Genomic DNA, 16,878 nt, shown 5'->3' on the forward strand with positions numbered 1-16,878 from the left:
TTAACTCGACTAACTCATGACCCAAGATATAAGATCGAAATAATCCCAAATAGAAAAAAAGCATAAAAAGTCACGAAGTTCAAAGCTCAATAAACATAATGTAACAGGATGAGATTGAATTTTTTTAAAAAAAAGGACCTGAAAATTACCGAAATCAAGTTGAGCTAATCTTTGAAACTCTTGACCCAAGTCATCCAAAATTAAAAAAACAAAATAAATAACAATCAAAAGAATAAGGACCAAATATGATATAAAATTAAATGAGATAAAATAACGAGGGATACAATTAAAAAAAGAGAGAGAGAAAAGGATAAAAAATAGCAATTAGAAGAATGACGACAAAAATGGATATAAAAACTAGATAAAATCAAATCCTAAATGACAAATTGAAAAACAAGATCGGCTTCAAAAAGCATTAAAATCAAGACATATAGCATTCAAAATAACAAGGACTAAAAGCAATACAAATATAAATTGATATGACACATTTAATTTTTGAAAGGGTAGTCGCAAAACTTGAGGCGAAGCATTAAAATCAAAACATATAACATTCAAAATAACAAGGACTAAAATTGATACAAATATAAATTGACATAACACATTTAATTTTTGAAAGGGTAATCACAAAACTTGAGGCGTGGAGAGATAAGACAAAAGGGAGAAGAAAAAAGTTTATCAAAGCTCAACCGTTGCCCTGGCATGTACACGCGCTTGACTGCCGGAAAGAGGATGTTAGGACGCTTCTAATACACCATCGTAGAAGGCAGCGTTTGGCCACCAAGAGATGCCTCAAGTGCCACCTAAAGAGCATAGTCATCTCCCACTCTTGATGCGTGTTTTACACCTGTCAACAACCTGTTACTTTTAAATAATTTTTATATTTATTAAAATATCAAATTGTATCTCAATAAACTTCATTACAACTTAAAATCACAATAAAAGTATAAAGTAGCTTTTGGATATCAGCTTAAAAAAATTTGCTTCTAAGAGTAATTTAATTACTCTAATATATTTTAAAATATGAAAAATTAGGATATTCTTAATTAATTCAATAATAACTAATAAATCTAAAAAAAAAGACTATATTTCTTATAATAGTTAGTTCGATTGTTTTATTTAAAAGGGGTGAAGCATCATTACATTATTTAAACACAACATTTTGTATCATCTATAGTAAAACACCGAGTTCCCTTACGTTTTTATTAACTAGCTTAATCACACACACTATGTTGTTGGTTTTTATTTAAATTAATTGAGTAATCTTATTTTATTTTAAAATTTTACATTTAAAACAAATTTTTGTTATGCGTGCATAAACCAATTTACTTAATTCATGTAAAATGTTTATCACGATATCAAGTTATTTTTTGCAACAAAACTTGGAACAACTCGTATTTTTTTTTTAAAAAAAAAAACTACCATGATTATGTAGGGAAAACATTTTCTTTTTAATAAATCTTTTCCAAAAGTGTCTAGAAATAATTTTTGTAACATTATGTTTCTAATTAAGTCTTATCATAATTTGAAAGACAAATTCAACTAAAAATAGTCACGCTTCAATGATTTCCATGCAATTGTATGTGAAAATAAAAGAGTAATTAATTTTTAAAAATTGTATACTTAACAATAAAAAAATTATATAGTTTTATTCTCATTGAATATACATGAAATCTTTTTTTTAAAGAAAAACCATGCATATTAGTTTCATATATAATTATCCATAAAGTAGTTGGTAAGATTATCACTAAAAAAATCTAATTTTATTTGAAAAAAATGTTATCATCATGTAGTTTTAAAAATATTATTTTAATTATCCTCAAACCAACTTTCATACATCAAGACTAATTTTCATATAAAGCAACTATCCACGTCAATCACCACATGAAGTTAAAATCTTGATGGTCAAGGAGACCATTTGTACAATCAAGACAATTACTCATATTAATTAATACTTCCTTTGTTTTAATTAATATGTTAATCAAAATTTGCTTAAGTTAATTTTTTAAAGGGTAGTGGAGATTTTTTTAAAAAATATTTTTTATTTAAAAATATATTAAAATAATATCTATATATATTTATTTTTCAAAAAAAATTACTTTTCTTTTCTTTTTTCAGAATGAAAATTCAATTGCTTCCGTCATGATAAAAATAAAAGCGAGGGCATGCTGAGAAAATCTAATTGATGCGAAGAGAAAATTACAAAATGTATGTGATAATCCCTTTCATGTTATTTTATTTGCGAAACAATCATATAACGCGCCACGTCACTCCATATCTAAAAAATCTGCGCACCTACATTCCATGAGTCGCTGTTGAAAAATATCAAACAAAGACTTGAGGTTACCAAACTACCCTTTCATTCTCAAACCATTGACTTACACAATCTTTAGGTACACTCGTCTCACACCCTACAACTTCTCCTACTGGCATGTTACAGAGAAAACATTAAACTCACGCATGATAATACACAACAACATGTGCAACGAAATTATCACAAAAACTCCTCTACCTAAAAAAACACCCGGTAGTTTCGATACAACAAAATAAAAATAAAAATAAAAACAAAAATAAAACAGCAGCCGCAGCATCTTCCCCTCTCTTGCCCCTCCTCCAAACCCTTCACATAAGAGACTTCAGAGACCTCGCTTTCACGGGTTTCCGCATCCGTTTCTTGCCACTGTCTTCCTCTTCGTCGTCGTCATCCTCATCAACATAATCAAACCCTTGATTATTTTCAATCGGTGAATAACTTGAAGACGGTGTCGTATTTGGAATCATGGAACCGATAACAGTACTATTATCGACATCCTTGGCTTCATTCTTGTTGACAGTATCCTTATCTCCTCTTCTCTTTCCCCACAACGGCCCAAACCCAGAATAATAGTAAAATTCATACGGATTTGAGCTCGATGATGACCCTTTCTTGGCTGACTTTGCCCGACCACGGCGTGCCCCAATAATAGAAGCAACCTTATCAGGTTTTTTTGTAGCAGCACTACCATTAATGTTGTTGTTGATGTTGCTATATGATGATTTGTGAGATGTCAAATGATGATGATGGTCGCACACAGTGTGCCCATTTTTAGTGTCGTTCTTGCAATGCCAGCCTTTGCCGTCTGTCTTGTTGCATTTCTTGAGCTTGAATTCGCTATCTATTTTCATTTCTTCATAATCACCGAACATTTCTGATCTCTTGTTACCTTCATTTTCATAATTATCGTCAACAATAACCATATGATCGACCTTCATTTTCATCATTCCTTTCTCTTCTATATCTTCCATCATCATCGACGCGACACTGCGCATAATTATATAATCCAACAATATTCAACAGCCACAAACACAAACTTACCATTCCATTAAGAATTTCCAACAATTACTTCCGAAATATCGAGCTATTCCAAAAACCCTAATGCTAAACAATACGATATATCAAAATTAGTAGTAGAGATTAAATTACCTCTCAACAGCACCAACAGAATCACCTAAGCTACCATTTCCATTAAAGCTATCCTCTCCTTCGAACTGATAGATAGAAGAACCAAAGAGTAATCAATGAGGGAGACCCATTAACCTAATAATCTATTAGGAGAAGAATACACGACAAAACCAAGAAAATTTAGGGTTTTAAAGCAACCCTAATGTTTGATATCTGAAAAACCCTAAGAAGAAGAGGAGGAAATGCAGGCAAAGAGAGGATAAATAGAGGAAGGGTTTTAGTAGATCTGTCAAAAAAAAGAAGTGGAGGAAATGAAGAGAGACATTTCATAACAAAAAAACTTACCTGGTAGAGTGAAGAAGATGGGTAATAAGTTTCTTGAGAGAAAGAAATCACATCCCATGGTGACTGGTTTAGCTGGCAAACGTGTGTCTGCAGTGGCTGAGCTTCTGAAGAACCCTGCGAGAACATGAGAGGTGAGAGCTTTGCGTTCTTTCGAATCCTCATGTTTGAAGAAGAAAATAATAATTACGGGTTTATATAGTTACAAGATGAAGGTGGTTGTATCTGTATATTAGATCCAACGGATAGAGGGAGGGCAAGGTTTTTTGGGATTCAAAGGGAAAAAAGGAAGGGAAGGAAGGAGAGGAAGAGGGGGCTGGCTCTCTTCGCTATTGTTTTTGCTCGCTGCAGATCTCACAGAACTCGATATTGAGGGTTTTCTTATTAACTTTCTGTTGCTTTCTCGGCCCTTCATATGTTTCGATTTTTATTAATATTCTTTATTTGGACATTTTTGTCCTTACGTTGTTTTATTATTTACACTGGAGATTTGAGCAAACGGAAAAAAGCCTGCCGCTATTACACGTCATGATACATGTCCAAAGCATCTATAGATGGGCGACTATCGTATGAGGTTAGTCCTTGCTATGGTAAGGTGTGTCTGTCTTGCTCTCAGTTGCCATCCACTCATATCTTGAGAGTTCTTCCCCTTTTTTTGACTCGAGTTAGAAATTAAAAGCCAGCGTGTTGTCTAATTGTCAAAATAGACTTCATACTTTCATCACTTGAGTACTTTAGTTTAAGATTTCTACATACAAATAGTAATTTAGCCATTTGGAGAGGAAAATTTCATGTACCTGTCAGTGGTGTTTAGTTATTTTCTTGGAATAAAAGATATGTTTTTTTAAAAAATATAAAATATATAAAGACAGAGAAAATAGAAGTGACATGTCCTTTTATATATATATATTTAAAAATATAAAATCCATTTTAAAATTATGTCAAAAACATATTTATTATATGTTTATTTTTATATTTTAAATCAAATATATTTTTGTCTATTTTTTTATTTATTTTCTTATCTAGTATAACAAAATTTTAAAGTATTCTTTTTCATCATTATAATATATAAAAATTGAACTATTTTATTACAAGAAACAAAAAAAAAAAGACAAAAATGAGTTTATTTGATTTTTTTTTGTCTAAATTCTAGTATTTAAAATCCTACTAGACTTTAATTATTCCGATTGAATTGGGTTGTCTATTAAAAGATAAAGTTCTCCCGGTAATAATATATTCTATGTATAAAAATAAAATTTAAAATTTTATATTTTTATAAAAAAATACCAACCACGTAAACCACCCCTTAATTTTTAATTCATTTGACTAATTACACCTCTTGCACACGCAAAAGCAAAAAAAATAAAATCAAATAAGATGTAAAACGTGAGAGCAAACTGCAGTTTACAACTGCAGCGGCGTTCCATAATTGATAATGTGTGCTGCAGTAACAATACAGAGTTACATTATTAACAGTTAATCTCCCCTCATTTATGCAATGACCTTCTCCGTTCGATAAAACTCCGTAGGAGCTTGCCCACGTGATCCTTACCCCAAGCGTATCAGGATGGAGGGGTATTTTGGGTAACATGAAGCTTTTCAAAATTGATTAAAAATACGTGAAACCTAACGCCTTTTTTCCCCTAGAACAAAGGGAAGATAGAGGATGCGTGGGTTTCACGCTCCAAACCCACTCGCGGTTGGAGAAGGTGGCAAGCACGTTTGGTCCACATAAACATGGATTTGATGAGTGTACTTAGTGGGTCCCTGCTGTCTCAGAAGATTGACGGCTCTGATGCTTTGAGAGACGATGGAGACTACCAAGGCTTGATAACTCACAATCCGATACCAGAGATTAGTGTCTTACGTGTCACCTGGAGGTAGGCTTTCAGAAAAAGCATGCTAGTAGAATACTTTTGCGAGGTGAAAGCATATTACTTCCATTCCAGAATGCCTTATCAAGGAAAATGCCCCTCATTACCCCCCCTTCTCTCTCTCTCTCTCTCTCTCTCTCTCTCTCTCTCTCTCTCTCTCTCTATATATATATATATATATATATGTATATATATATATATGTATATTAGCATTTATGTCAGCAGATGAAAAAAACACGAGGAAGGACGAGAGAGTTTTGTTGTTTGCCTTAATCAGTCCTCTAAAAAAAAAAAAAAACAAAAACTTGAGAGGTTGTCTTCTAAGATCTTATGAATAATAGCGTGCACATAAATGGAAAAAAAAAATACTTGGGGAAGTACAAAAAAAGCTTGTTATCATAGGCAATGTTCTTTTGTGGCCTTGAGGAAATTGAAACTGTATATTGTTTCCTTTATGAATCCATCCCGAGGCATCGGTCGAACATCGACTCATGACCGAAGGTGCATGCGGCCATGGCACAGAATGGATAGCTAGCAGATGATCGATCAAATACAGAGAAACGTAAATGCCTAAAACAAGAAATATGAATATGTATGTATGTTTTTTTTTTTTTTTACCTCTAAAAGCAATTAGAACAATTAACCATGTTAAGGAAAAGGCATTTTAAAGCAATTAAAAACAGAGGGCATTCTAACGAAATACCTTTCTTTTTATCCACAGGAAGAGCCATGCCCAGGGGTCCCAGTCTGTGCAAAACAAAACTTGGATGCTAGACCATTTTGAGCTGACTGTGAGCGTAAGGATTGTGCCCTAGAGAAAACCAACGTTGCTTTTTAATCACTGGAAGAGCTATGGCTAGAAAACGCAACACTTAGCAGCCACGGAGAGACCAGTTAAGTGGTTGAAAACGAAGGACCCATGGAAAAGAAAGAAGAGAAACCTGAGGGGGCCGGGGAGGTATGTTGAGCTGCAATTCATGCAGCCCTGAGGCCTGAATTAGAGATTATAAAATGCACAATCTTTCCAAGTAAAAATAAGAAAGATGCGGGCACCACTAAAACACAAAAATGGCATGGGCCATGGCTTGCTTGCTGATCATAAAGGGTTGCTGATTTTGATCTTTTGTTAAAAGTAATGTACTAATTGGAAGCTCCACGATGTAAAAAAAAAACAGCTAATGTGTCAAATATCAGGACTGCTGTTGGGCTTGTCCCAATGCCATTTGTTTTGTATCTAATCTCCTATCAGAATTTGAAGAAAAGTATTGTGCCAGGAACCAAAGACAAGGTGTCGAAATTTAAGGTTACATAATAGTTTTTTATTATTTTATAATAAATTCTCTTGAGTGAAAGTTTTTTTATATTAAAACTTGAATTTTTTAAGTAAAAATTTGTTTGGAACTTTTACGGGTTTATATTTATTAATATTCTGATACATTTTAAAAAATTAAATTATTGATTAAGATTTTAAGAATAATTTTATATTAATCTTTAATATAAATATTCGGAACACCTTTACCTTTGTTTTTATTTCAAGATATTGAAGATGTGCTTATCCATGGCTAATAAGAAAAAAAGATGAAGATGCGATTCCAAGATCACAAAAGCAGCAGAACAATCATTATATTGGAATTGGTAAAAAGTTTTTTTTCTAAATTTGGTTTATAAAAGAGTGTGATTAATAGATTAAAAAAAACATCAAATTCAAGCGTATACATAAAGGGAATGAACACATGAACAGTACCACATTCCATAAATATTCCTTTACCTCTCATGCTTGACTGTTCATGGATATATTAATTAATGTTCCTTTACCTGAGAATCTTACCCCACTCCTCATCACAAATATTTTGTTGGTGACTCATTGATGAATATATAGTGGAAAGGTTCTGATAAAAAGCCCTTTTCTTCTCGTATATATCCCTACTTTTTGCTTTTTCTTTGTTTTTTTGATTAATTATTGAAGACATGATATGACGGCTTAATCTCTCCTCGCATATAAAAAAAAACGCTTTAAAAGCTAGAGCTTCTGCTCAAAGCATTTTACTGTTCATACAGAATATATCACTCTGACTGTCACCTTCTATATTGATTTACCGTATACGTATATATATATATATATAGATCAGAATAATTGAATTGCTTCTAGCTGATATCTGGGGATTTTATGAAAACTCTGGATTAGAGCGCTTATTTCTTTCTTTTCTTTTCTTTTCTATATAGATCAGAATAAGCATTTTACTGTTCTTTTCTTTTATGAAAACTACATCACAGCATTCTTTTGTTGGTCATCCTGCTATCGATGCAAGACTTCAATCACAACAGTCATTTCTTTCTACTAAAAAATTACAGAAGAAAGATATTGTTTTTCCTTGATTCTGTATATAGATCTCTACTCTATTTATTCTGTCAAGTATATCTAATCCAAAATATTCGTCATTCCTGCTCTTCATGATATCCCGATCGAAACAAGAGCGCAGAGAATTAACAAACCGGCCCTTCCAAAATCCAGTAGAAAGAAGGAGAGAGACCAGGTCGACTTGCAGAGAAGTAGCCAGAGAAGAATGGAATACCTCTGGGGTTTTAACAACAAGATCTCTTTCTCGAAAAGTCCTCTGTTATAGCGAGCTGTGAATGAGGCAGACCTTATACAGAGAGGAAAGGAAGCTTGATATTATCTTCAAGCTGAGCTTGAATGCTGCAGTCCAATCGCATCCTAGAAAAAACAAAGCTCTGCTATGCTGTATTTGTTATATGCTTCATATACATTCTTGCAAAAAGTAACTTAGGCACTTTTAGCTTAGTGCGTGCTTCATATACATTCATGCTCTTCAGATCTCTTCTCTTGCTTATCACGGAAACTATCTAGCTTCTGCTATAAATTTAAGAGACAGTGCTAGCTCTTGATATATAGCTCTAGTCTGAAGCAGGAGGGAAAAGGATTGCAGATCACTTTAAATCAGACGCCTTGTGGCATTCAACACTCACTATATATAACCTACATATCAAAAAACAAACCCTAATTGTTTTTTTTTTTAAAGGTAGTTGAATATTTCGGGTTCCTGATATATGTTTTCAGATTTGGTGGGCACAACCCAGATAAATAGATCTTTTACTTGGATTTTGACGGCGGCCAGTGACATATCTATAACATGAATATAGCCGCTAACCAATTAACCAATGCCTACATTGGTGAAAGAAGTAAGATCACAGGAAGTTTGTTTAGGGTTCATCAATAGCATGAGAAAGTCAACCAGGAATACGGGTAACCCTAGAACTTAAAAGCCAGACGTGTGGAAGAATATAATATAAATATATAATATGTTTGAAAAGGAGCCAAGAAAAATTATGTAGCTTTATGGAACCAGCTAGGCAAGGGAAACCAGGAAAAGAAATTAAAAAGGAAAAAGAAACAGAGTCAGAGTCAGAGCCCCGGACAAATAATTAAGCATTAAAGGGGCAGATTTGCTGGTGATGGGATTTCGTGTACGTTTGTCATTAGAGTGAAAGATGTTTTTTAAAATATTTCTTTTTATTTTTTTATATTTGTACATTAAAATTATTAAAAAAATATTAATTTAATATTTTTATCAAATTAAAAAAATATTAGTAAAATAACACAGTTGGAGTTAAAAAAAAACCATAGTTTATATATGTCGGGATTAAAAACATGATTTTAAAAAATATTAAATGTACAAGAGAGAGAATGAAATAAAAAATAGATCCCGACGATATACAAAAACTCTAATTACGACACAACTTATACCTTCTTAAGAATCTCAACGAAACAAATCAAATAATACTAAAAAATATCACTAGCATTGACCCGAGTAGACCAAACCCTCTGCTAGAAGGTGGAGGGTGACCCACTTATTTTAGGTTGCAAGTGTGGTCAACTTGGATCATTGTTGGTGATATTTTCTAGCATCGTTAGATTCATCTTGTTGAATTTTTTTTGATGTGTTGTTGTAATAGGAGTTTTGATATGTCTCGCATTTTTCTTTCTTCTTCTTTCATGTCCATTTAATTTGTTTTAAAAGGAAATCACTATTCTAAATAGTAATAAGTTATAAAAATTGTATTTTACAATTGTGATATGTAAAAATTATGCTAATTCATTAATTTTTAATTAACTGTTTTAATTAATTTTTTTAAAAAATAAAAACTTTAAGAGTTGTGAATTTATTAGTGGTTCCATTATTATGTGCATGCCTGGAATCAGCTGTAATGATGTAGCTACCCGAGCACTTTAATAAAGGTATTCTAGGCTAGATTGGATAGCCTCCGCAGTTCCACCGGCTTTCTGTTGCTTACCGAACTGATGCAACTTGCAATTTGGTTGTAATGATTCGAGATCATTTGCATCATAATATCAGTATGTTTTTTATTTAAAAATATTTAAAAAATAATTTGAAATAAATAAAAAAAAATTAATTTTTAAAAATATGACCTTTAAAACACAAAACGATCAAGTTCGAAATCAGTCTGAATTAATGTGTAATTCCTTAATTTCTTTTAAGAAAACAACACATAATTTATTCATTTGAATTGATGAATTTTTTTATATATTTTCATCGTTTAGCAACTTAACTTACTTAACTTTTTTTTATTTTTAAAATTACATTGGTGGATCAGCACAGCGTTCACGGTTGTTTTTATATTTTCAACGAGTAATTATACTATTGGAAACGATTTAACTTATTGTTTTTTTCTTTTTTCTTCTTGAGATTACGGTACTAGAAACGGCGTGATCTCAAAAATTAATATCAAGTGGTTATGTGGTTCCAACAGGTTATGCCTTTATTGGCCATACAATATTGTGTTTAAAAATATTTTTTATTTAAAAATACATTAAATTACAAGAAATTAGTAGATAGAATTAATACAATTGAGAAATTAAAGAATTAATATATTAAGGAAACATGTTTAATTAAGATTAATTGATATGTTCTAAGAAAAATATATGTGAATCTTATTGCCTTGTGTTAATTTTAAATTTGAAAATTTTATATGGAAGATAGGATTAATTCTCATGGTAAAGTAACAAAACGAATAGTGATTTGTAAAATTTGATAATACAAACGAGGTGTGGAGTTAGGCCAGTAGAAAGAGGCCATGTCACATGCACATGTATCATGCAGGTGTTCAGTACCTTGAAATAAATTATTTGTTCATTTCTATAGTTTTATAAGCAATTTCTTTTGATTATAATTTAGTGAAAAATGTGGGGAAAAAAGGATGTAAATAACGTCATGTTGAATGGGTGTGTCAGAGATTATTTTCTAGTTAATAAAAATAATGCATTATTGAATGGATGTTTCGAAAGATTATTTCATGTTAATGGAAATAATACCATGTTAAATGATTATATCTTGGTTAATAGAAAAATACTTAGTTAAGGATTGATATGGACATTAACATATTAGTTATAAGTTACTCTATTAAATGATACAGTGAATGTATTATTAAACATGGTTCTTATTTTGTTTATTTATTGTAAAGTATAAAATTTAATATTTACCTAATATTTACATGTCATATAAAAGCGTGTTTGACAATATGATTGCGAGTGCTTTTCAAATAACCTTTCGTGCCAAAATGCATGCCAATAATTTTTTTTATTTTTTAAAAATTATTTTTGACATCAGCACATCAAAACGATCTAAAACATACAAACCATATTAAATTTTAACAAAAAAAAAAATTCAAATTTTTTAGGAACACAGGTTGAACCGCGTTTTCAAACACTGCCTAAATATGTTACTAATTACCTTGCATCCTTGAGATGGAAAACAGATACATGGATACAAACCTTTTGTTTAAATTAATTATGTATCTAGAAGCGTTAATATTTTGTTGTTATGTAATATGTGTGTTTAAGAATTTAAATGTTTAAGTTATTTTTGGTCGACGATGTAATTAAGGATACTGTTTATATTAAGTTAGTATATAGTTTTGTTGTGTGCCAAATTAAACTTATTTATTTTCTTAATAAATTAATGGTTGCTGTGAACTAATTAGTTTTATAATTTTGTTATATGGAATATTATAATACAAAGCCCCTGGACCAAACGTCAGTTTTTTTAACTTTTAAGGGTAATATAATAATTTAACTATTATAAAAAAAATAAAAAATGGTATTAGTGCCCTTAAACAAATAAAGAATGACAAATTAATCTCATAAAAAAATCGATCATTTTACCCCACACGGTCATTTTATTTGATTTTTTTTGTTAAAGGCAAGATCATAATTTTACTATTACAATCCACGGTAATTCAAGTATATCCATAATGTTTTTCCTGTATATTTTAGGTTTCGTAATAGTTCAAACTGTGAAATTTTAGTTTAAGGTGTTTGTTTTGTATTGTAGTGTAATATTTTTTTTATAAATATTTTTTAATTAAAAAAATTTTAAAATATTTTTTTTATTTTTTTTTAATTTATGATAACGTCACACCAAAACTATATTAAAAAAAAAAACTCAAAAGCATCAATTTTATGCCTTTCCAATTGAAAACAGTTTCTAAACCACTTTTAAAAACAGATAATCCGCAGAAACAAACACTATAATGTTTAATTTATATTTGCTGCTTTTTTGCCCCTGACTTGGCTTCTCATGTAGCAGAGCAGATTTTTCAAGGTAGCCATAAAGCTCCCAAAGAAGAGTATCACGGTCCCTGACTCTTTTTATACCTATTTGTTTACCCGGTAATGCCATGTTTTTTTTTTATAAATATTTTTTAATTAAAATTATATTTTTTAATTTTTTTATTATTTTGAAATGCTGATATTAAAAATAAATTTTAAAAAAATAAAAATATTATTTTCATATATCTCAAAACAAAAAAAATATTTTGAAAAGTAATTACTACTGTAATATCAAATACTATCTCGATATAATTTGAGCTTCAATTAACCAAATATTAAGTTGTCTGGCATTTTTCAGTTCTACATTTTATTGTTCACTTTCTTATATATTCATTATGAATTGGAGCATTTGTTTTTCTTAATTTTTTATTTTTGTCTTTAAATTTGTTTTCTGTCCATTTGCACCCTTTATAGCCCAAATTAATACTCAATTACATTTTTATTTTAAAAAATGTTTGAATTAAAAGACAAAGGCTCAAAGTTACAAAGGCAGGTAAAACATGTGGCACTTTGAATTTTATATAGAAAGTTAATTTTGATCTTTTGTTTTTTAGATAATAGGTTATCGATCCTTTTAGTTATCAAATATCTAATTTAGTACAAAACTCTACTTTTCTTATTTTTCAGTTCATATATAGTTTGTTTGATGAGAGAGAAAATCACCAAATTTCAACATAAAAAATGAAAATAATCATTGACACCTATTTCAACAATAAAAATAGTTAAAATTGATGTCAAAGAGTTTTACATGATAAAATAAGTGTTATGGTGGTTGATTAACCTCAATATTGCCTAAAAACACATTGAAGTAAAGGAAGAAAAAAATTAATAGGTTTGCTTTTATGATTTAGATTTTTTTTTGTTTACTGGGTTGGTAAATTGGTTTTTAAATATTCTGAGAGTGTTTGCAAGAAGTTTTTGGGTTAAAATACATTTTTAGGGCTAAAATACTCTATCTTGATTTTTTGATCACTAAGATGGTGACTCAAATTTGGATAGACAGATAACATGTTGGTGGCTCAAATCTGGATAGACAGATAACATGTTATTTGCTTGAACAAAAGAAGTTTCATTTGTTTTTTTTTTTAAAAAAAAAGGGTGGATGGCACCCCTTGAAAAGATTAAAATAAATAAAAGGCTTGGACACGCTGACATGGGCTTAAAAGCCCACACGCCTGGGCTCATATTTTAGAAGCCCAGGTGTATTGGGCTACTGGATGTGATTTTGTGCTATTTTCTAGCTTTTTATTTAATATTTAGATTTTAAACATATCTAAGAGAAAAATTATTTTAAACTTGGTTGAGTTCATAACTCAAATCACAAGTTTGATGGGTCAAGGTTCAAGCTATTTTTTTGTGTTGTCTAATGCATTTTTGGTCCTTTAATTAAAAAAAATACAATTTAACCCATTTTGTTATCAATGATTTTTTATTTATTTTAAAATTAAAAAAAAATAATTTTACCATTGTTATCGATTATCTATTGTTTTTAACTTAAAATAAAAAAAAAACTCTTTTTGTTGTTTAGCTTAAATAAAATCAGGCATGTTTTTGCTGTTTTATTCCTTCACAACCGTCTTCGTAATTTTTTTTCTTTTAAAAAACTATCCCATACTAAAATTTCTCATGCACTTTATTGTACTGTAGTTTGATGGAAAAAACATACGAGGTAAAAACATATTGAATCAGGTATTGGTTTTTTTATGCCTTTTAACATCTTTTTAACATCGAGATTAACTTTATTAATTTACATTTTACAAGATTATTTTTATGAGTTTCGCATGAATTCAGTATATTTTTGTCTCGATATTAAATAAAAATATATATATTATTGTTTTATTATTGTTTTAAAAATATCTTTTATTATATGATAGATTTTGAATTTATAATTAATTTTTTTTTATTTTTTTAAGAAACATGACGGAAATACCTAAATCCTTTTTTTTCATTCATTTTTTTTTATTCACAGTGTTGTGCGGATTAAACTTTTCTCTTTGAATGATTGTAATACAATATGATTTCAACCTGAGATGTAAAATTATTTCTTTTTTTTATAATAATAATAATAATAATAATAATGATAATAATAAGAAGAAGAAGAAGAAAAAAAAAGATAAAAAGAAATTATTGATAAATAAATAAATAACCATCACAAAACAAGGAAAAAAAGTGAAGTTTGACTTGAAAAGTAGACCGAATTGTCTTTCTATGACATTTTTCTCTGTAATAAATAATAATGGCATTGAATAACCAAGGGTCGTCGGCCCGATAGGCAGACTAGACTCAGTAGAGTGGTTTCTCTTCGAGAAATGAATAAACGTTATATAAAAATAGTCAAATATACATTATAATGACTTTTGAAAAGTCATGAAGGCTAATTAAATTGGACAAAACGAGTCCTATATAACCGTTGTTTTATATATATATATATATATGGAAAATCAACGACTATGGGTTCCCCCATCGACATGACAGTGAAAGAGATTAATTTTAATTTTAATTTTTATTAATTATATTTTCCTGTTGTTTTTCTTTCCATACATTTTTTTATTTCCATTAAATGTTTTTTAGTTTTTTTTTTCTTTCAATCTTATCATCGGATATTTTATTGATTTTGAATTTATTAACATGATTTATTTGGGTTGATCATCGTATTTTTAAAGAAGCTTCTCGGTAGTTGACTTGTGTTCAACTTGTAATTATTTATTTTTATTATTATATTATTAAATAAAAAAAATAGTTTTTTAAAACAAAATTTTAGAACTTGGTGGGTCCATGATTTGGATTGTGTGTTTGGTGAGTTAAGTCGTGAAACCCGGATCATTCTAATATATTATCATTTTAATATTAAAAAATTATTATCTTAAAAAATATTTAAAGCTAAACCATGCTTTTATCGATTGTTTATGTTACCTTCAGAGCCACCACGTAGACTAAGTCTTATAGATGTAACTTCTATATAAATTAATTTTAAAATCAGACTGGACAATAAATCAAGTTAGGAGTTTTAAGGTTGTCCTCCTAAATTAAATTTGATAATAATGCAAATAATTTTATTTGATTTTTTAATTCTATCTTTTATTTTTGTTTTTTTGATTGAATATTTTTTAATTTTATTATTTAATATTTAATTTATTTTGAATTAATTTTCATAGTTTGTTTTATTTTATATGAGATTATCATAATCTTAAATAAATATTTTGATTTTTAATTAATATTCAATTTTATATATATCTATTTTTGTTATCTTATTTATTTTACAAACTTTTATTTCGCATTCAATTTTTTTTTAATCCAGCTGCGCGGGCCGGGAAACTCGTGAATGCATGGATAGACAAAAATTATTATTTCACCACAATAAAGTCAATAGGTATAGGTTTAATTCCTCTGTACATCCATGTATTTTTTATTTCAAAAATCTCTATTTTATTTTTCTATCTTGATATCAATTTTATATTTACGATTCTGTCACCATCACATCCTTTTATCAGTGGGTGAAATTAACTCCTAAAAACTATTTATTTTTACGTTTTAAAAGTGTTTTTTAAAAATATAATTTTTTAATATTTTTTTCTTTACTTCAAATTAATATTTTTTTGTGTTTTTAGATCATTTTGATACGCTGATATTAAAAATTATTTTTTAAAAATAAAAAAATATATTATTTTAATATATTTTCAAGTAAAAAGTATTTTGAAAAGCAATCGCAATTATACTCTCAAACACTGCCTAACATTATTAAATTTAACCACCAGCTCCATTGCAAAATTGTCCGAGAAATCAGAAAATGTTACAATTCTCTAATACGAAAATTCTTCACAAAAGAATTGTCATCCCACTGATTTTTTTTTGAAGAATATTTGAAGACTCGGATCTTTCAAAGCTAGAGATTTGATGCTTGAAGAGAACACGGTGAAGATTTGATATGCTTTTCTTGGCTTGACTTGATGAATACTTTGAACATGTTTCTTGATCTCTCTTCAAGGTGTTGCAGGTGAACTTTACAAGGCGTGTTAGGCTTGATCTAGTATAACTTTAATGTTCAATGACATCAAATCAAGAGAGAAAATATGTATGCTTGAGAAGTTTCTTAAAAAAAAATTGTTCTTGAAGAGAACTCGTGTTATGTCTTTTTTTTTTTTTTTAGTATGAATCCTTAATTTATGAATATTTAGAGAGTTTTTTTAAAAAATATTAAGGTAAAAGTCATACAAAAAAGTTTTTTTTTATAGAATTTTTGTGTTTTGATACTTTTTTTTTGCGAGTATAAATCCCTCTACTTGTAATTATGTTTGGAATGCTCATGAGAAATATATCATAGGGATATATGCGAATTATAAAATTATTTATAAATTGTTTTTTAATGACTCTTGATAAACTTAGAACACTACATGATTATATATATAAAAAAGGTAGTTTTAGGTGATTAAAATATAATATATAGCCATGAAATTTTGATTTACCAAATACCTTCCTATTATTTAATTAAATGAACAAATAAAACTAAGAAATCACTACGCCCACAATAAAATTGGTGTGACCACTAAAATAACTTGGCAATTCACGTTGGAAAA

The 16,878-nt window shown here is 29.2% G+C and overlaps 1 protein-coding gene across 1 annotated transcript; it reads right to left on the bottom strand.

The window, feature by feature from the left end:
- Positions 1 to 2,340: 2,340 nt before the first annotated feature.
- Positions 2,341 to 4,180, bottom strand: LOC7496985 (uncharacterized). Its single transcript, XM_002320776.4, has 3 exons — positions 3,785 to 4,180; positions 3,461 to 3,525; positions 2,341 to 3,298 (listed from the first exon to the last, which is right to left on the bottom strand). The coding sequence occupies exons 1-3, from the start codon at positions 3,944 to 3,946 to the stop codon at positions 2,620 to 2,622; spliced, it is 906 nt and encodes a 301-aa protein (XP_002320812.1). The 5' UTR covers positions 3,947 to 4,180; the 3' UTR covers positions 2,341 to 2,619.
- Between the last annotated feature and the right edge of the window lie 12,698 nt (positions 4,181 to 16,878).

This window comes from Populus trichocarpa, chromosome 14 (assembly GCF_000002775.5).
Source record: "Populus trichocarpa isolate Nisqually-1 chromosome 14, P.trichocarpa_v4.1, whole genome shotgun sequence".
In the NCBI taxonomy this organism is placed as follows: domain Eukaryota; kingdom Viridiplantae; phylum Streptophyta; class Magnoliopsida; order Malpighiales; family Salicaceae; genus Populus; species Populus trichocarpa.